This window comes from Anomalospiza imberbis, chromosome 4 (genome assembly GCF_031753505.1).
Source record: "Anomalospiza imberbis isolate Cuckoo-Finch-1a 21T00152 chromosome 4, ASM3175350v1, whole genome shotgun sequence".
Lineage (NCBI taxonomy): Eukaryota > Metazoa > Chordata > Aves > Passeriformes > Viduidae > Anomalospiza > Anomalospiza imberbis.
The window spans coordinates 20,051,991-20,072,882 of NC_089684.1; the positions used below are offsets into that span (position 1 = coordinate 20,051,991).

The window sequence follows — 20,892 nt, forward strand, 5'->3', positions numbered from 1 at the left end:
TTCTACTTTTTCCATAGATTTTTTTTTTGGGTAGGAGGGTGGGGGGGATGTTGAGCAGGGAAGGTTTTCATTCTGGAGGAGATCAGGAAGATTAAAAATTTTTGCCTGAACAGATAAACCTCCACAAAGCTGCAAGTGACTGAAAAAGGGATGTAAAAGTAGATGTGTCATGCAGTTCTATGACTAGGAACCGCTGTATCTCCTGTGTCCCTTATGAATGAATCATTCCTCACTTGCTTATAATGAAAATATAGCTTTAGAGGATTGAAATACTAATTTCAATAAAGTCAAGATTTACTGAACTAATCAGAGTCACTTTGCTTTTTAAAATGGCCCATGGATTTCTCACTTTGGACTTGTCAAGCTTTTAATCCCATGTGCTTCTAAATTCCTCTTTTACAGCCTAATGTAACATAGGATCATTTCATTTTAAAAACTCAGAGTACACCAGTAGGATTTAAGATCAATACTACGTTTTTTACATACACAGAAATTCTAATAATTTTAAAAAGCATTTTTGGTAAAGAAAGTTTAGCCAAAAAAACTGAGTAACCTCCAGGATTCAGCTATTTTACTTCAACTGACCTGCATGTAAAGCCTGAAAAGAACATCTTGGCAACCAATTTGAAAACATATGCTGAAGCCATGGATAATATTTCCAGATGAATAAGTAGCAGCATTCCTAAGAGTCATTTAGATGTGAACAAAAAGGATTATATGGATTTTATTGGTTTATAGGAAGATATAAATAAAATATAAATGAAAACTTACCATATTCAAGGTGGGATCAACGTGTGAGCTGCAGCAGATAATCCTCATTAGTCTAGATTCTCTGAGCAGAGAACAAGAAACCCATGATACCTGCACATGCTACACCAACACGTTATAGACTGTGGCTGTATGAAACCAGTGGAGATTTCAGCTTACCTGACATGAGTCAACTGAAACCAGAATTGTGCACTCTCATCTCTTCAAACAAGAGGGACACCAGGGACTTTGGCTGGTATTTTTTTAAATTTTATTTTATAAATCAATAACTTTATAAACATACAAATAAAGCAAATATATTATATTTGTAATGAAATATCATTTCAAGTTTTTACACTAAAGATTATTTTGAGTTTAGAGCTGAGTTTAGGAAACATTTAGAACTCCAAACACTCTAATTACAAAAAACATATCAGCTTGGTTTCCCTATCTTATTCTGTAAAGGATACTATCAAATTTAAAGTTAGATCCTTGGAAGGAAAGCAAAGTAAACAAAAAAAAAAAAAAAAAAAAAAAACACAGAAAAAAATCACAAACCACCAGGATAGAATAGGAAACTAATTTTTAAGGAGTCTGAAACATCTTTATTCAGGCAAGATTCAAAGTTACAAATCTTTATTTCTTTTGACTGGGGAAGCTTCCAATGAAATGTTGACTGTCATTTGACAAAACAATTGCATTTTAAGCACACAAACATACTTCACCAGAGAAACTCAAAGTGCAGGGATCAAAGTCTTTTTACTGGGTAGCTCTCATGGGAACAAAATGCTTTTTTGAGCTGAGGCCTTTAGACCTTGACTCTCTTCACATTAAAATACGGAAGATCGGTGACTGAAAGACCAGGGAGTCCAAACTAGATGCTTTGAACAATGTTAGTGAAATTAAACAATACTGATCTTAAAATCAAACCTATCAACTCTTAATGATTCAACACAGTTGTTGCCTGCTCCTGAACACAGTTTAATATGCCAACACCTCTCAACTAATTCTCTTTCTGTGGAAGTAACCTTGTTACCATTCACACAAGAGAATGAGTCTTCACTGCTAGTAGTTCCAGCTAAGCTTTGGAAATGAGTATTTAACAAGTTTGTTCTGAATCCAGAATTGATATGGTTAGAAAACAGACTCAACAATTCCAAATCACTTTAGAAGTTAAATAAGTGACAACCCTCTACAAAAGTAGGACTCAGTGTCATTACTGTTTCAGTAACATAAAACAAAACTGACTTCACAGAGTTACTCCAGTGTGTAACTATTTTGGATAAGAGGTAAGAGTCTTTCAATACTCTTTCCCATATTGGCCTACAGAGCTGGTAAAAAAAAAATTTACAACATTCCATACCTTTCTGGTAGGATTCAAAAGAACCCAGAAAAGCAGAATAGTAAACACACAAATCAGTAATATTTGCCACTATTTTCCATCTTATGCATTACAAGGAACATTAGTGGTGGGCACCATAGCAGAGTTTAAAGGTTACAACAGCAGGCTTCAAAAACAGAGGGCTGAGAGGTCCCGTACAAATAATAAAATCATTATTAGTAATATGTTCAGGTATCTTCTAAAACATTCTGAAAACAGCCTTAGGAAGTCAAGACAAGTTGGTGAAAGTCACTTGATACCACAGAAAGTTCTGAGTTGGAAGGCACACACAAGGATCATCAAGTTAGCTCTAAAGTGAAGGGGCCCACACAGGGATTGAGCCCACAACCTTGGTGTTACCGGCACCATGCTCTCATCACTGACCTCATGTCTGCATCTTGCTTTACAAGAGAGTAAATAACCTGATAGGTGTTAGAAATCCAGTTACAAGAGAAATTGGTTCAGTTAGCACAAATCACTTGAGTGGAAGTCAGTCCAAACTGAGGTGGCTTTTTTGTGTTTTTGTCCCACTCCTCCTGGTCTTTTGGAACAGCAATTGGTTGAACTTCTGTCCTCACACTGAGTCCTATATAATGGACCAGGTTTTGGTGCCAGGCACACCTCTGTAAGACAAGGACAGCACACGCCTCTCTGCAGGGCTGAAAGCAGACACAAACCCACAAAGACACTTCCTCAGCCCAAAAATAATCCTGCTATGCTCTGAAGGACCAGTGTAGGCTAGGAAAAAAACAAATGGAGGTATCACCTTTCCCCTCAAATGCTGCCCATCATTAATAACATATGCCTGCAAACCATCCTCCAGTACACAAAACCTGAGAAATGCAAGATCCTATTTGGTGCTTGCTAGACACAAGAATATCTCAGATGGAATCCAAGAAGTTACACTGGTCTTTCAGTATAACTTTACACTTTGCATAAAAATCTTTTAATAGTAAGAGCATTTTGAATTGATTTTTCTGCATTATCCTCCATTTCTGTTTCTCTGCAGCTGTCCTTATGTTCCATTTTCTAGGCAGTTTCTAAACTCTGAGTGTGTAAAGACCACTATTTGCAACAAGCTCCCTTAGAAAATACTTATCACTGATAAATCACCCACTTGACTATCTTCCTCCCAGTGACCTATTAGTGGGCACTTAATGAAGTTAGCAGCAGTGATACTTATAGAGTACTCACTGCCAACACTTTTCTCGCGCTAATTCTTCCAAGCAGAGATGACAGGGAAGGAGTGACAAGGACTGTTTTGTTCTGAATTATGGTGGTTTTTTTCTAAAGCAAACTTTAATGCAAAAAAAAAAAAAAGGTGTTGCTTCAGTGTTTGTGAGTTCCCATCCGTTGCTGACTTCCTTGTTTTCCCATTCAAACACAGACTGCTTCTAGTCTGGCTGCATCAGCAAGCTGGCTGGAGCAAGATTGCAAGACTCCCTTTCTGGCAGGGGATTGGGATGGATGCTCCAGGGAGCCTGGGGGGGGACCTTCACCACTGCCGTGGACTGGCGCGATTTCTCACCAAGAGGACCCTCTTTTCGGTGGCCTTGTTCTTTCTCCTCTTCTGCCAAAGTCTCTGCTGCTTTGTCATATGTTACAGGCTGCTCTTCCTCTGGAGAAAACAGATATGTATTACTGAAAATTACATGTGAAAAGATTCACAGCAGCTAAGCTAAAAGAAATGTAGTGGCAGCTTTGAGAGAAGAAAGCTGTGAAAGAACGGAAAGAACGCACAGAATTAGATTCAATACCAGTGCATGACAAAAGAACAAAAAACCAGGTAAAGTCAAGAACTGCTTCAGATTTTAAGAAATTACTTGTCCTAGGCTAGATTCAAGGTTTTATCTTTTAATACATAATAAAGAAAGGCATGCCGAGACTACCTGCTTGGCAAAATTAAAGTCTCTGCTTTAAAGTCAAAAGTTCAAATTCACTGGCATGGCATAAGAACTTCCTTTAACATGTTAAAAAAATACCAGGTTATTTACTGATCTTGTTGTCTAAGAGGGTGGAACCACTTCTGCTAAAATTTTTATGAAAAAAATCAGACACTTGTCATAGGAAATTTCTGATCCAATACCTGCATCTGATAAAGCTGTAAATGAAAACAGAGTCTCCTAATGGGAAACATCAGTCTTCCTTTGCTGAACAGTGAGGTTCTACACATGTTCCCGATATTAGTGCATCTAAGTAAATGTGAGGCACATTTTCTACTGATGAATAAGGTGACTACTCAGTGTATATCTAAGGACAGGACTGGCAATTTTGAAAATCTTGCAAGATGCCTGGATGTTTGTATCCTGAAACATTTGTATTTGCATATTTCTAAGTGGCTGAGGTAAACTGGCTTCTCTAGTAACTTCTGCAATTAGGAAGTATATATGATAAATAAAACTAATGTCTTAGGGTATTAGTATTTCTTCATCAGTTCTCACCATCTGAGCAATTAACAGATCCAGTTGCCACCTAGAAGGCAGTATTTCCTAAAACTCAGAGTGGTTCAGCTGGTAATTTGAGGGCCTTGGAAGCCCATTCTGTGCTTCTGTGCCACCTGCTGCCTTTGGACCAGTGATGAGAGGTGCATCTCCTCCATTCATCTCATCTTTGTCTAAGCACCGAACACTGCCCAAGCAGTCAAACATCTTGTTTAACACAAAAAGCAGAACTGCAGTTGCTGCCACAGCATGAAACCTGGACTCCTCACACCTTTCCAGTTATCCTGCCTGAACGAATAATGACTGTCAAAGTGTACTGTTCCATGGACATCCATTCCCCAACAGTATAAGGTCTATATTAATGTAAACATCTGATATTATTCTATCACAAGAAGCCTCTGGCTTGTTCTGTGTGAAAGCGCTGTTGTAGTGTAGTTTCTCATGACTAATCTGCAAAATGTAGGACTGAATGACCTCTTCACATCAATACAAACGCGGGCTCTGCCAGAAATAAAATCAGGATTTCTCTGTCTCCTCTACCAGCCACTGCTCCTGCTGGTACAAAGTGAAGAGAGATCTAATAAGGAAGGACATCCTACTCACCAGATTCTGATGGACAGGCATGATGAGGATCTGCTGTCTCGCATTCAATTAGATCAACTGCTTTAGTCTCCAGAGAACTGTTACCCTCCTTAAAAACCGCAAACTGCAAATACATACAATATGCACAAAATATGCAGAGCCCAAATTAATAAAAAATGAATTGGTTTTCTGAAACCCAAGAGGCAAACTAAAAGGGCCACACACACCAACCACAGAATAGGGAAAAAGGTCATTCTGGCTTCTGGGATGACCCTTCCCCCTGCAGGTAATTAAACATTTGAGTTGATGACAGCCCCAGTCTTTCTTTGGAAAGTACATAGTCTCAGTCCAGCTAAGAACTACCAACTCTTTTGCTTTGCAAATCAACATTTCCAATGGCAAGGACAAAAGTTTATGAAAATCAACCCTCTCCATTGTACTGAGGGCCATTTTTAAAGTATTAAGGATCTCTGTAGGAATCCAGGCAGCAGGAAACTGTCAAACACATGGAAGAAAACAAGCCTCCCTTCCTGGCTCTCAGCAACTCCTGCAGGATGTGGCTCCATCATGCCACAGTGACAGTGGAAGTCAGAAGATGAGCCCCTCTGGGGGAACATGCTAAAAGCACCAGGGGGGAAACAGAAAAAACAGGGGCAGAGGAAAGCAATGTGAAGCAGTATGTTGAAATTATACAGAGGGAAAGATGAAAAACCCTTAAAGGCGGGAGGTTTAAAGAGCAGAGACAGGGAAGAAGAGAAAACATCTATAAATAAGATGTTCCAGCCAAAGGACTGACAGATTCAGGGGTCCAGGTGGATAACTGGTGAATTTATGTGGATAGAATACACATGTAGCAGGTGCACCTATTTAGGCATCCATTCATTTGTATAAAATCTGTACTCTTACAGCTTCTACCCTACATGTGACCGACCCCCAGCAGATTTTTGGCTACACACAGTTCTGCAAAATATATTTGACTGTGCATGCAAAGTAAAACACTTGGTGGATGAGAAGTCTCAGAATAGCATCAAAATGCAGGCACATGCAGAAGTTTACCAAGGCTTACATATCAGAAGGACTAACCCAGGCTGGCTTATGGAACTCTAATATGAATGTAAAATATATGCAGGCATACCCTCAGCTAGTTGCACCCTTGCCTGGCAGAAAATAAATAAAGGGAAAAGTGAATGATGCTTGGTCAATTGGTAGGTATAGTTTCAGTATCATGATACCTAACTTTTGATGTGTGTGATAGCACAAAATCTTGTTATCCTCTGCATCAACCAGGACAGACAAGAACAAGCAAGTCTTTGCACTCTCTCATCAGCCTCACAAATGAGCAGTGGCACTGAGGACTACCAAATGAGTGAAATTCATGAGCTCCTTACAGTTACTGCATATACAAGATACAGTCCCAATATGAAGTCCTTTGTTAAGAACATTGTGTAGATCAACAGTAGCCAAAAACCTTACAAGTTGAGCAGCCGTAGTTTTCTGTCCCTGATGTAGTATAACCTTTTTTTTTTTTTTACAGAAGGCTCTCCAACAACCTACTTGAAGTGAAAAGTACAAATGGACAACTTCCCACAGCTTTTTGGCAACTCTAGATGTTTCTAACCTGAGTGCATGCATGCAGGAAGCCCTGGTGAACTTAACAATCAATGGCTACATCAGCACAGAGGAAATCACATGCATGAAACCACAGCAATCGTTCCTGAGTAAGCACCAGTAATTAGCAAAGGGTCAGTGATTTCCTCTTCCAGTGTGCAACAAGCCATTGCGATAAATGACTTTATTAATGTATTCAATGTCTCCTGGTGCATAGTAAAACACAACACAAATGTAAAATAGATGTAAAAGCCTGATTTGTTTTTGTTGATCCAGTCCATTGCTTAGCTGCTTAGTTACTTTATATTCAGCAAAAACGTCACAGGTGACCACCATTAACTGCAGGGTCAGCAGAAGGTGGGAACAGAGCTGATGGGCTGCAGACCTCCTAGAGCACCGCTCCCAGGCAGTGAACTGTTCTCATTCCCAACAAATGTTTCTGCTTTTCTCAACTGCGGATATTTTACAAACTGTGGATTTTACTTCTGCTGTGGACAAATTATGGTATTGCCATGACAGCTCATTTGCTGTCCAGTACCTGAAGGAAAGGTGCTGATAATTAAACAAGCAGAAGAGCGTGCAGTTGACCAGCTAAGGAACAATATGCCATAACCAGGGTCAAGTTGATTCAGTACTACCAACGTACATTTGACAGTGTGATTCAGTGTCTACCCACTCACAAGTCCTGCCAGCCACTCTCACTAAATCATTTGCAAGGCCATTCTAAGAGTCTCAGACTGAGCACAGAAGCAGCCATGGATGCCAATTATGTTACTTGACAACTTCAAGTTCCAACTGCAAACACCCAGCAGTGTAATGCCATTCTAATGCCAGTCAGAACCAGATCCTGAAACCAGATTTTATAGGGCTAAATACAGCTTCAAAAATGACAACAGCCCCAGGCCTATACAACCAGACCATGTCGGCATTCTTACCTACACCAGTGTAAAACCGGAACTTTATATATCCTACCAAGCTGCCTGATAAAATCCTGGTTGTTTTTCTTTACAAGGCAGCAGCTTCTAATACAAGACATTTAATTTCATCAAGACTCAAAATAGAGTTCAACATCTCATGTAGCACACACAATACTTGGCTTCCAAGAAAGTTTTTTTACAGAGGGCATACTTTCCTGTGAAAATAACTGTGTGATATGCCATGTCATCACATTGCCATTTCCTTAATTTAGAACACAGTTCCCCAACTGTTGTGTTCAAAGCTAACAATAACACTGGCTAATGGTTGCAATACATCCAGGCAGCTGTGAACTTTGAGGGATAACAATGAGGTAAGATGAACTAGGGTTCACAGCAAAGCACTTGATGACTCTAGCAGTTATTTAATGTATTTAAGATGTGAATTATTTGATGGATAATCTCAAGTGGATCCCTAACACTCTTTGATCCTTCCTGATTCCCTCTCCACTCCACATTAATATGGTTACCAGAGACTTGTTGCCAGTAGGTGTTACGCTCTCGTTGTCAGCGCGGCTGCTGGCAGCTCTTATCGCTTCTGCACAGAGATTCTTCTTATACAAATTCTGACTTCTGCAACAGAACAAAAGCTGAAGCAAATTATTTTGCTTTGAGAGGAACAGATGCTTTTTTCACATGTTATTCTATCAGTATTCACAGAAGAACATATATTTTGTTTTCTCTCACTGGTTTGTGTATTGCTATCCATTACCACACAGCGGTTAAAACAAATAGCTTGTCAGAAAAAGAAGTCAGTAAGAAGTTTACAAATGCTTGTTCCAATGTGCCATCTGTAAAGTGTCATTCATTGGAATGAACAATAGGCCTCATAATTTTAACTAGACCCTTCCATTTTCTTACATTATTCCAGTTATAATACATTTATCTTACAAAGATTTATTTCAGCCAATGCAATGAAGAGTGTTTGTGGGTGAAGCTCAGAAATAAAAAGCTGACTGTATTTTTGTACACTGTTGGTAGCTGCAATTATGAAAGTAACTTTTGTATTCATCTGCGTCATTTATGCAAAGCAACAGTTTTAGAAGTTACTATGAAATAAACAAACTGAAAGTCTCAAAAAGCTTAGAAATAACATCTTCCAGGAAAAATTCATGATCCACAGAACTGGCTTTAGGGGAAAAAGCTATGAGTACAATCTGGAGCTAGAAAAGGTATGAATAATCAGCTCTAAGAAGCTAGTTCCATAAATTCAAAGACTTATTTTTGCAGTTAAACAGCAATCCCTTATAAGGCAGTATTAAAAGCCCATATAGGCCCAAAGAAAACATTTTGTTTTACTTCTCTTGAGATAGAAATCAGTACATCTTTATTCACTTTACAAATACATTTTTGCCCTTCTAAGCATCAACTAAAAAAATTAATGTTATAGTCTTCAAATTCTGGAAGTCTGAGGTTATAACATCTTTTTGCTTGATCTATTTTAAATAAAATTCAGTAGGTATTTACAAATTAAAATCGGAATTTTCCTTTTATTTTGGAACTTTCCTTTTATTTCTACATAGATTTTATATACTAACTGAGAAAGGTCACATGGCATAATTATCATATATTACTCCCTTCATGCAAATACAATGCAAATGAATTTTGCTTTGTGGCCTTGGCCAGTTGAGGTGGAGGAATGGTTGGTGTTGAATCTATGATTCAGGTTTGTCTTTTTTTTTGTGGAAAAGATTTGTTTCTTTTCTTTCCAAGAAAGATAAGGAACTTGGCATACTATACAGTCAGACTGCATAAACCTAACATTAAGAATAACACAGTGCTCTTCAGCAGACAACAGTCATTGAACAAACCAACACAATATTTCAGCATGCTCGGCCTTCAACTCGCACATTTTCAAATTGACAGGTGTAGACCTCCAGCTTGATTTCCGTCAATTAAAAGGAGATTGGCATCTCCATTTTGCAGGGGAAGGAACAGTACTATCAAAGACTTAATCAGTACATTTTGAAATACAGCAGATTATCTGAAAAAATGGTATAGCAATTTCAACCCAAATACGGGTTCCCAGACTCCAGTTAAATAGGGATTTTAGATCAGCAGTTTAATTTTGATCTAGTTATTCTAGTAATTGCTGCAGTTCAAGTTCAGTCAAGTGTGTAATTGAAAACCTGTTGTTGTGGTAAATAGTTATATTGATCAAAAGCATTTGGCAAGAAAGAAACATAAATTTGGGAGAAATTACAAAAAAGAGAGGAAGGGAAGAAATTTAATACTTTCATACCTTTAAACAAATCATATTCTGTCTATTTTTCATAAGAGAACATATGAAATATAAAAGAAATATAAGAATCTCACAATTTTTCTGTTATTTACATATCCACCGATCAAAATCTGAACCCCAGGTTATGAGAAAAAAACAAGCTGCACTTAGCTTTAATGCTGGACTCCTATTACTAATTAATTGAAAATAAGAAATGTTGCTGTTCCCCTACTCTTTTGGACTAAATATGCCAAGAACCATTAAATAAGAATGAAAAATAGTAGCTTACATAGTTAACTTCTTTTGTAGCTTAACCTTTTATATCTAAGAGAGTCTAATTTTAAAATTGACCTAAACCACAAACAAAAATCCTGCATTTAAATCAGCCACTGAGAACAGCTGTCTGCCAAGGTCATGGCCAAAAGACTCTAGCTTAAACGCTTAATACTTTCCAGTCTAGGGGACACCAATGACATTTAATTTCACATCAGACTGGGTTCTTAAATAGTGACCCTTGGAATTCTTTTTGCCACAGGAAGAATCCCAAATCTGCGCTATTCATTATAGCCACAGAAAATGCCAGGGAGTACTTTTACAGCAGATGTGCTTAGACTCACTTCCCTGATTTTACTCTCTCTACTGCCAGGAAAACTATTTCCATGGTCACTGCTGGAAGCATCACTCTGTAAGTTGGCCTTGGGAAGGTTAGTAGGCAAAGAAATTTTCAGGTGGAATTCTACACTCAATGGGAAACAAAAGCCAACTCATTGAATAGCTGGCAGAGAAGAGCCTACGCCTACCATGAGAGTTTCAGATATCTAGAGCTGTGAAGGGAAAACCAGGAAGAATTAAATGGTGTGTTCCTGAGCTCTAAAACGCCTGTTCTCCCTCCCTCCAGATATGTTTGCTCCCTAGCACCAGTGTGAGTTCTGCAGGCAAGGGACACGGCAGAACTTTCTGTATTATTCACAGATCCAGTTTTCAGTAACTGGAAGCAAAAGAACAGGAAGTCCCATCAGCTGAGGAGCAGCTCACGTTCTGAGCCCCAAGCACTCCGAGCGAGCAGCAGCAGCAGCAGCTGGGCCCGTGTTTGGCAGCATACCTGCGGCAGTAGGCAGCCAGGACGCCCAGCAGCAGCAGCAGCAGGGCCAGCCCGGCGGCGCCCGCGGTGACGGCGATGCTCCGCACCTTCGCCCGCCCGGCGCGCTGCTGCTCCCACCACTCCAGGTCGCTGAACTGGCAGCGCTCCCCCACGTAGCCCGTCACACAGCTGCCAAGGGAAGAGGGCACTCGCTGCAGCGGCGGAGGGCACAGCCCCAGACCGCCACCGCCGTCACCTTGCATCGATTCACCACTGATCGCCACTACAGAAGCATCTGGTTCACTTTAGCAGTCGGGAAGACAAAATAATTTTTAAGGTATGCTGTTGAAACCTGTAGAACCCAGTATTAAGAGTATTTTTCTTTTTTTTACCTGTACTGTTATTTTTTTACTGGTATTAATCGCCTATAGAATTATACAGAGAGGTTGTCATTACCAGATTCCAATGGATTTAAAAAGTAGGGAAAAAAGTTTCTTAAATCCTGTAAATCCTGCTGTGTGATTAGTGTTTCCCAAGGATTTTCCATTTAACTTCTTTCAGCAGCAAGCTTCCCTTTCTTTAAAGTAGGAAGGACAGGACTGACTCGTATTTTCAGAGTGAGTTGATTAAGAGAATCAAATTTTAATCTGAATCTTTACTGTAAAATTAAAGATGAATGAAAGTGTATAAAAAACCCATGCATAAGATTTAGAAATATATTCAAAACTTACTTTTAATAAAAGCTTCTTCTGTAGCCAGTTTTTGTTTATTTGTTTGATTTTACCATTGTAAAACCCAATATAGAAATATCCTATCAATGTATGAAACCCTCAAATCAATATTACTAGAAAGTGAGAAATACATCAAAAAATAATCCCAGACTGGTTTTACTATGCAAGGTAAAACATAAATAATAAATGGAAAAAATGAAAAGTTTGCTCAGTTTATAACAATCCCTCAGCAATGTAGGCTCAACTCATCACAATTCTAATTGGTCTAATTTTCCTCAAGTCCAAGAGCTAGTCAAATGAGAAAAAGAAGCAGGATTTGAACTGCAGCAGCTTTTACCTAATGTCATGAAAACGTTATATCAGCATTCGTTATTAAGTCAGGCACAAGCACTCTCATTCTCTTAAAATTTAGAATGTATGTGTGTGCTGGAAGGCAGAAAAAATGCTAATTTTTAAAGGTTAAATTACAATGAATTTCAAACATGCTGGCAGATCTACTTTCTAGTATATAATATTTTATTAATTAAAATACAAACCACATTTGGTATGTGATTTTTGCTGGATAACGTTTTTCCATTCCTTCCCTTCGGTAGTTAATACATTAGAGCCTACGTGAATGAATGCTGCCATCTAGTGAGGATTCAGGGGGGACAGAATCCAGCAACGCCTACACACAAACCCCAACAGCACGGCTCAGCATGGCTGCTCTTAAATTTTTTAACTGCTTCCACTTCCAAAACTGAAAAACATGTACATTTGAATTCTCACTATGCACTAACACCTAACAATTAAAAGAAAAAAAAAAAGTGATCCAATTTGAATGTTCTGCAGATTTAGACTCTTCAATTTTGAGAGAAGAAATTTCTGAGGTGAAAATAGTTTACTCTCCCTCTAAAAGTTACACTAAAAATTCAAAACAAGTACCAGAGATGACCTTTATGGAGTCTGTCTCCCACAATGTCTTTGCCCAAGGGCTTTGCTGAGCTCAAGAGATCCACGGCACAAAGCATCAACTTCATTCTCATATATGCACACGAGACACATTCCTTTAATATTCTTACAGGTACAGAGGTCTTTAGGCAGGGGAGACCACTCATATTTCAAAATAGGAAAGCCTGAGACAGAGAGAGATTTGCCTACCCTGGGACAGCATCCACCCCCTGTACAGGTCCTCACTTACCACCTGTGACCCTGAGGGAGTAAGCAGGCATTGGATTTGTTCCATTGCAAAGATTTTATGCTTGATTTTGAAGAAAGATTCTGAGTACAGCTTCAAATATAATCAGGTTACACACTTAAATGCCAGCACTAAATGTTTTGAAGAAATGATTACCCCATGGAACTAGGTTGTCACATTGACCAAGCCAAGGCTGACTTCTGGAGAGATGAGATTCTCCTTGCTTTTATCAGTACCTGCATTTGGGGAACTCAGAATTAGGCTTCACAAAAATATTGACAGGGTTAAAAATATCAACAGGGGAAGTAGGTCTCAATTTTGAGGTCTTATTTTAACTCTCCCTGTTTTAAAAAGGGCAATTATATCCAACCCATTTCTGCCTTTCTGTAATGGGAGATGCTGACACCAGAAGATTGCTCCCTGGCCCCAGTCAGAGAAGACAAGACAGAGGTGTCCTCTTCCACCCCAGTGAATGTTACACATGAACAGTAAGGCCAAGAGGGAGGTGCAAGTCAGCAGGACATGTACAGGAGAGAGAGAAGGCACCTCTTTCAAGTCATTTAACAACTTACCTCCCATTTCCAAAGTAAAGAATTGAGTGCTCAGGGAACAAATCCAATCCTACCATTAACTGTAACGGGTGTGAATGGAGTGAGCATGCACTGAAAATTGCACTGATCACTTACAGGAAAGAGGAGATTCGAATGCTAATGAGTGACATGAGGGATGAACAGATCATTCATGGACAAACTCTTCACTGCCTGCAGTAAACTGAGGGTAGCATTCCAAGGGTGCCATTCTTCAGCAGAGAATATACAAATTTCTGTACTTACTTGCAGGCATAGTCTTGTAGGTCAGAAACATAATTGCACACTCCACCATGGAGGCAGTATGACTCGTACGAAGGAGGACATCCTACAACATCACCTTGCACAGCCTTTGTAGTGTACTCATTGCTGGCAGCAGCTGGGGGAACAGTAGATTCTGAAACAGATGGTTTCACAAGGACATCTCAAACCTTTGGCCTCATTGGCAACATAATCTTATGAAAGAGTTCCAGAACTTCAAGGTACTAAACTAGATAAAAATATCCAATTTTTATTAAGTACTTGGTTTTACCTATTTTATTATGTTGTTATCAAATTTAGGCAAGCAGAAATATAGATCAAATTACTAAATATGATGTGTTGATATGTAAATATTATTTCTAATTATATTTTTATTTATTATTATAATTTATTATTTGTAAATACTAGTCATAAATATACAAATATATGCTATTATTAGTGTGGTATAATAATATATTCATATATTAATATAATATATAAATATCTAAATATTTTAGATTTACAGTGAAAGACTTACAGTGATTGACTGAGTTCTGTGTGTTTAGATGTATGAGCCCAGCCCTGAAGAAAAACTGCACCAACTGTCTAGGTGCTTAGTCTGAAATTATTTTTGCAACTTATGCAGCTTTGACATATAGTAAATCTCTACCATGCATAAATTACCAGGGTGAGAGGCAGAGGTGAAGGATGACGGTATTTCATGCACTGGGATCTCAGACACAGAAGCTTTCACAAGCAGCTTGTCATTCTTATGTAGATTGTTTCTACTCTGCTGCCATTCAGTTAATTGCATCCACGTGTGATGGCAGATCACGTTTTTTACTGTTTCAGGTTAGTTCAGGTACAGATAAGACCATCACTGGGGGAGCAGGGAGCCCTATGGTTCTGCCAAAGGGTTCTGCAACCTGCTCTGAATCACACATGCTGCCACCTACACACCTATCCAAACTAGCTAGTTTTAAAGGTAGCACTGATATCTCTGCACAGCATGACCACAGTGCAGACATGCCCTTACAGAAAGAGTGTTTTCATGCCTACTTTGATGCTACAACAAATCTATAGGTCAGAACAAAACAGCTACATGGCAAAGAATATCAGGCAGTATGGATTAGCAGAGACACGCCTAATCATTTTCATACACTTATGGGGTCAGTTCTATGACTCACATCACTTTTATTGCAACATGACCTTCAATGACATTTGGGTTTTAAATTTTCATTTGCAGGAGAACTGCCATGGCAAAAAGCCTGAATGGAAAGGGATAAGTGATTATAGTGAACCCCAGGTGTGCGTGCATTCAGTTCTTTTGCCAAAAGAACTTATTAGGCAAAGAGCTAAAACAGTGTGTTAACATCTATAAAGACATGGGATCAGACTGACCCATGAGGGACCTAGGAAACATTACTTCCAAGTCATGCATCATTTAAAATCATCATTTCCTGAGTGACACCTGAAACTACTGAAAGATTAAGTGACTGAAATGGGAGTGGGAATCCTGATAGGTGCTCTATTTAAGAAAGCTGTAATTTCCTTGTTTTTCTGAAGAAACAGCTCTGTGACAATCACACAATGTCCCTCCATCGTCAGAAAGTTACTCAATCTGGAGTAATATCCATTCTGACCAAGAGGGTTGACACAGAGTAAAAGAATGAGTCACTCTCATTTTCAGAGAATTCTGCTACCTAATTGAGGCACCAAAACAAAGGTCAGATAGTCACTAGTGCTGAACTTTTAGCAGTTCCCTTCAGTAAATTGATAATCAGATTTTCTAAGGAGTTTCAGAGCCCTTTTGAACAATTAGTGACTGGAACTGAAAGACAAGCTTGTACTAAGAATCAAATGGCACTTAAATCACGTGCATTTCCTGTGCTAGCCTTCTGCAAAGTAACAGGAGGCACAGGGAGTTTGAAAAATGGCACAGACTGAAATTACCCTCAAAAAATTTTACTTTCAAGGAGCATTTACTTCTGCTGTAGACTGTAAATGACATTTGATAAATTTGTTGGTACTTTAGACAGTAAAAAATTTACATTGAACCTTAATGTAGATATTTCCTTACTAAACTTGGATCTGTTCTCCTTAGTCCACCACAAAACAGCCTCCTAAAGGCAATGCTAAATAGATCCACAATCTGCTCAGGATGTTACTACACAGGGATCCTTTAGTTTCCAGGTATAACAATTTATCCAAGGACACAGCTCTTAATTTAGGGCCACTTTGTTTTATTTGCTCACTCCATTTACTCACTGCAACCAATGCCAGTTCCAGAAGCATGATCAGCACAGGAGCAAGTGAAGTTTCCTTCTGTATTTGTGCAGGTCATGTTCTCTCCACAGGTATGGGACCCCGTCTTGCACTCATCAATATCTGTCACCCAAACAGGCTGCAGTTAGAGGAATGAAATGCCTCAGAGCATCAGCTAAAAGGGCAGCAGTAGCAGCACTGCACTCCCCAGGCAGTGGGGAAAACACCAGAGACCTCTCCCTCTGCAAATATGCCTTCATGGAAAGCCTAATGGAAAAGCAACCAGCATACTTTCTATAGCAAGAGCATGCTGTGCTGCAGAAACTCTCCACAGGAAGAAGGAGAGCAAGGCTTCCCCATGAAATGTAACAAGTACAGCAGAGTTGAAGATGAGACTTATTTGTACCAGATGTATTCTCCTGGCATTGCCAGTCCTAGCTTGCAGCCTGGATCCATACATTGGCATTCTTGCAGTAACACAGCAGGAGGGCTGGGAGTGGGGAGCTGCCCACCCCTGTACCACCCACCTAGCTCAGGCCAACTAGAGTTTAGGCAGAAGTGTCTAGGTTTATTAAGTTTGTGTAAACACCTCAATGAGTGAGGTTTTGAAGGACTGTGAAGAGGCTCCCTGACTACAAGAGTTTCCAGGCCCAGAGACTGTGCTAGATTCGTATACATCTCTCCCCCCCATTCTGCTGCACACCCTCCTTCCGCCCCCACACCTTCTCTCCAGAGCCCATGGCAGCAGCCCCTGCCAGGCTGGCCACCTCCACCTTGCTAAACGCCAAAGCACCCCCCTCAAAGGTGAAACCTTTGGTTCCCACAGCAGAGGTTGGGAGCCTCTGATTCATTTTATGAACTGTCAGCAGAATGCATGTGCTGGGTCTGCTTTGGGGAATCACAGATCTGCTACCCCAATTTTTGTGAAATGATTGCTTAAACTGCTGGCAATTTTTCTACAGTAAAATTAAGTGGATCTAGCTCAAAACAACAAAGATTATGTAATAATTTGGTTCAAACTTATTGGGCTTTGAATTAGGCTAGAAAGGAAAAAAGTAAAAGAAAAGGACAAAAGAGAAGGCAAGACTCTCATAAAGCTCTGAAAAAAAAAACATGTGCTAGTCAAATACTGGAGAGAAAAAGCTTCCTGTTCATATTTACCACTAAATTGGATTAAGAATTTAAGAGACGTAGGGAATGAACTGAAGACCTGGCATTACAGCTGAATGGAAAAATCAGTGGGTCTGATTATTAACAAGACTCTAAATGTACTCAAGTTGTCAGTGTCACACCTGGAACCTCATGCCTATTAAACAGACCTGGAATTATTTGATGAGTATTATGACACACTCAATACCTGCTTTCGTTTATATTCATGGCAACGATTTCCAATAAAGCTCTACTGCTTCACCTCCACTTCCCTCCTCCCCTTCACTCTTCCTCTCTCTCCTATAGCCACTAAAAAGAGTGCAAACACTGAGAGGAGATATTCACTGACAACTACAAGCTTTGCATATTGATCAATTGCTGAGGTTACCACACTTCAAACAGGGAGGAAGGAACCACAAAGGCAGAAGTGCCTCAGCCTTCCAGCCAGGGCAGAGCCCTCACACATGCCCATACCATAGCAATGGACTCCATCTCCAGTGTAGCCTTGCAGGCACTTACAGACGTAGCCCCCTTCCGTGTTGATGCAGTCGGACACGCTTCGATTGCAGCGGTCCAAGTGTACAGCGCACTCGTCCACGTCTGTGGGACACAGCAAGGGACAGGACACTTGGGTCACGAAACCATCGCCTCAATCGATACACTGAGACACCTGCACCAGGGATCTCCCTCAGACTCTGCTGTCCTTTGGCATTTGTGCATGTGAAGCAAATGGGAAGAGGAGGACTTTGTGGTCTTTTTTGGTATGAAATTTGATGGGGTGTTCTAAAATCCAAGAGTCAACAAAATGATATCACAAATATCATTTGCTTAAAAAAAACTGTTCAGAGGAAATGATCTGATTAAAAAATAGCTATATGTTATAGAATCATATCATCCATTAAGTTAGAAAAGACCTCTAAAAGCATTTAGCAACTTGGTTTTATAAAAGAACACACAGGCTTAAAAAAAGAAAAAGTACTACAGTGGAAAAAATGTATGCCCATTTCAGCTTACAGTTTTTTCCCTTTCCATAGTAACAGAGATTCTTCTGAGTCTCTTCATGCTTAACCACCAAATGGTATTCTTTTTCTGTTTCTAACACCTTCCTCTCTTGACCTTTCTGAGAGCAAAACAGTTATTCCATTTATGTTGCAAACAAATCCAGAAATTTAAAGACCACCCTGAGCAATGTTTTGCATGGCTGTTAGAGTCTTTCTAGTGCTTGAAAGAAACTAGAGCAGCATTTTTATATAAATATTACATCAGGAATACTAATTTTGAAGAGATTCTTTATGTCTAAATTATACTCTAACTATCATGTCTATGGACTGAGCTTTTATAATTAGCCCTCTTTTAAAAATAAATACATTATATTTCTATTATCCATGTTATTGCTTGTTAATATTAATAGGATTAACACTCATGGCTCAAGGGGAAAAAAAAAACGCATGTGATAATTAGCAATTTCATCTCACTTGCTTTCAGCTCATCATTCCTTTCATACTATTGACCTTTCTCTGATGCCTCACACAGCAGAGCTGCCAATATGAAAGGAGATAGATTTTCACCCTCCCTCCCAGTCTAGAATTTTTCAAAAGTTATAATAATGGTTTTTATTACCATAGCAGGATTTCCCCTTCCTGGTAAATCCTTTCAAACACTGGCACATAGCACCATCTTCCAGCAAAACACACTCTGCATTGACATAACATTCTAGTGCAGTGCAGTCATCTTCATCTATAGCATAAGCAAAACAAAACAAAAAAAAAAAAAAAAAAAACCAACAAAACCACTAGATGTATTTGCAAATATCAAAGGAGGTGGTGTATATCTATATTACAGATAAACAAACTAAGAAAACCAGAACATACAGTCAAAGTTTGAAACAGCTCTCCAGGATTAATAATGACAAGCCAATACAATCACTGCAGCTGTTCTTTGTCTAGATGGAGTTGACATGTCATTTAGTATCAGGATTTCTGAATATTTTATTAAAACCTATTGCAAAAGTTAATGCTCTAATGTCATCAGAGATATGTAGAATTCAATGGGTTTATTTTAACTTTTTTTAGAGGAATGAAATATACTTAAAGACCTAAGGGAGAGACTTTCTCAACTGTTCCAAATTAGAAATATTTGTTCTCGAGACCAGGATAACATTACCAATTTTTGTTGATGTAGCCAAGGAATATAGACACAAACAAAGCAAGCAGTCCTACCTGGAATAATTGCACAGACCCAAGTTCTTGTTAGAAGATAAAGAGCAAGAATACCACCAGTCTCAACAATGAACCTCTCTTTCTTTAAGGTCTATTACTTCTTTCTGCTCTATAAACCTGAGGCTTTGAGGCTGTTCAGAGCCTCAGAGTAAGCATAAGGAAGATAACCATCACACTATACCTGATACCATGATTTCAGCCGTAAAAAAAATTATTTTCTGCTTTTCTCCATTGTCTGCATCCTTAAAAATCCCAGTGCTCTGTGTGCTCTGGAGTACAGTCTCTGGTGGTGGCACTGGCATTACTTCCTTGTGCACAGAGGCACTTCCTGATAAAGACGAGAAAAAAATGACATGGACTATTTAAATCTACTGAAATAGCCATGTGATTTTCAAACACTTGTCTATTTTCCAATAATCATAGTGGTTTCCTTTTAAAATAACCATCAGTATCCTCCCAGACTAACCTCTTTCTGACATCAAATTATTCCTAAAAGCACTCACTGGTGAGTTTTCTCAAATACAGAAGACAAGGAATGTGACTCGTTGTTCACAATACTTGTCAGCACTGCACACTCTTTTTTCACTGCTAAAATGCCAAGGGAAAAATTATAGTGGTCAGACAACATGTCTGTTGTCTTGTTGTCCCAAGGAGAGCATTCCAGCACTTTCATTCTTCAGAGAAATCATCATTCCTTATGTCAGAGCAGGGTGAATTTTTCCAGTGCCACCTGTCAGGATCCTCAAGGGTTTGAGGGGAGTCTTTTTGGGAACTGGAGGACTATACCTGCTGTTGAGTTGGAAGAATCCAGAGCATGACAGGATTTTCCATTTTGAGTTTTCCCAAATCCTGGATGGCACTTGCAGTGGACAATTCCAAAACTGTTTTCACAGATCTGATCACAGCCTCCATTCTCATAAAGGCAAGGATTTGCCCCTAATGAAGAAAAATAGGAAAATTAACAAGCTGCTTCTTCAGTCAACATCTCTGTTTAGACATGCAGAGTTGAAGCAGTTGGAAAAAAAATAAGGACTGACAAAAGCTATGGTTTTGTTTGTTTGTTTGTTTGTTTTTGTTTTTTTTAAACAACAAATGCATATAGTAAAACATAGATATTATCACCTAGCCCCTGTCAGGAAAAAAGATTCATGTACTATGTATTTAACGCAGGTACCACATTTTTAAATTTCTTTTATTGTTCCTCCTTTGATATTTAGAGTCCAAATATTTCAAGGACATAAAGAACCTGTGATTACCTTCTCTCAATCCTGGTCTATTACACTATTCATTTCTGCTTACAGGGAGATTGTTCCCAATGGAAAATCAAATTATTTGATCAAAAACTAATAAATCTCACAAAATCTTTCCCCATGTCATTTGTTATTATTGGTGTGGGGGCGGTGCTAATAGACTAGGATAAATAGGAATTAAAAGACTGCGGTAGCCTCATGGCAATTGATCAGCATCTATTCTTGGGCATGAACATAAA

At 39.1% G+C, this 20,892-nt stretch overlaps 1 protein-coding gene and 1 long non-coding RNA gene across 3 annotated transcripts in view; one reads left to right on the forward strand and one right to left on the reverse strand.

Moving 5' to 3' along the window:
• Positions 1–1,156: 1,156 nt before the first annotated feature.
• Positions 1,157–1,454, forward strand: LOC137473369 (uncharacterized). Its single transcript, XR_010998731.1, has 2 exons — positions 1,157–1,255; positions 1,291–1,454. It is a non-coding gene; the product is annotated as an uncharacterized lncRNA (long non-coding RNA).
• Positions 1,455–3,072: 1,618 nt separating this feature from the next.
• The window catches only part of EGF (epidermal growth factor), a 55,354-nt gene continuing 37,534 nt past the window's right edge, over positions 3,073–20,892 (reverse strand). Inside the window, exons 16-25 of one of the 2 annotated variants that reach the window (XM_068187398.1) lie at positions 20,190–20,339; positions 19,585–19,731; positions 18,805–18,921; positions 17,659–17,784; positions 16,039–16,158; positions 13,777–13,927; positions 11,057–11,224; positions 8,204–8,306; positions 5,173–5,275; positions 3,073–3,746 (exon numbers count right to left, since the gene is read on the reverse strand). In XM_068187398.1, the coding sequence (XP_068043499.1) occupies positions 3,523–3,746; positions 5,173–5,275; positions 8,204–8,306; positions 11,057–11,224; positions 13,777–13,927; positions 16,039–16,158; positions 17,659–17,784; positions 18,805–18,921; positions 19,585–19,731; positions 20,190–20,339 (1,409 nt within the window). In that variant the 3' untranslated portion in view covers positions 3,073–3,522. The remainder of the gene's footprint in view (positions 3,747–5,172; positions 5,276–8,203; positions 8,307–11,056; positions 11,225–13,776; positions 13,928–16,038; positions 16,159–17,658; positions 17,785–18,804; positions 18,922–19,584; positions 19,732–20,189; positions 20,340–20,892) is intronic. The other variant, XM_068187399.1, reaches the window with a different exon arrangement.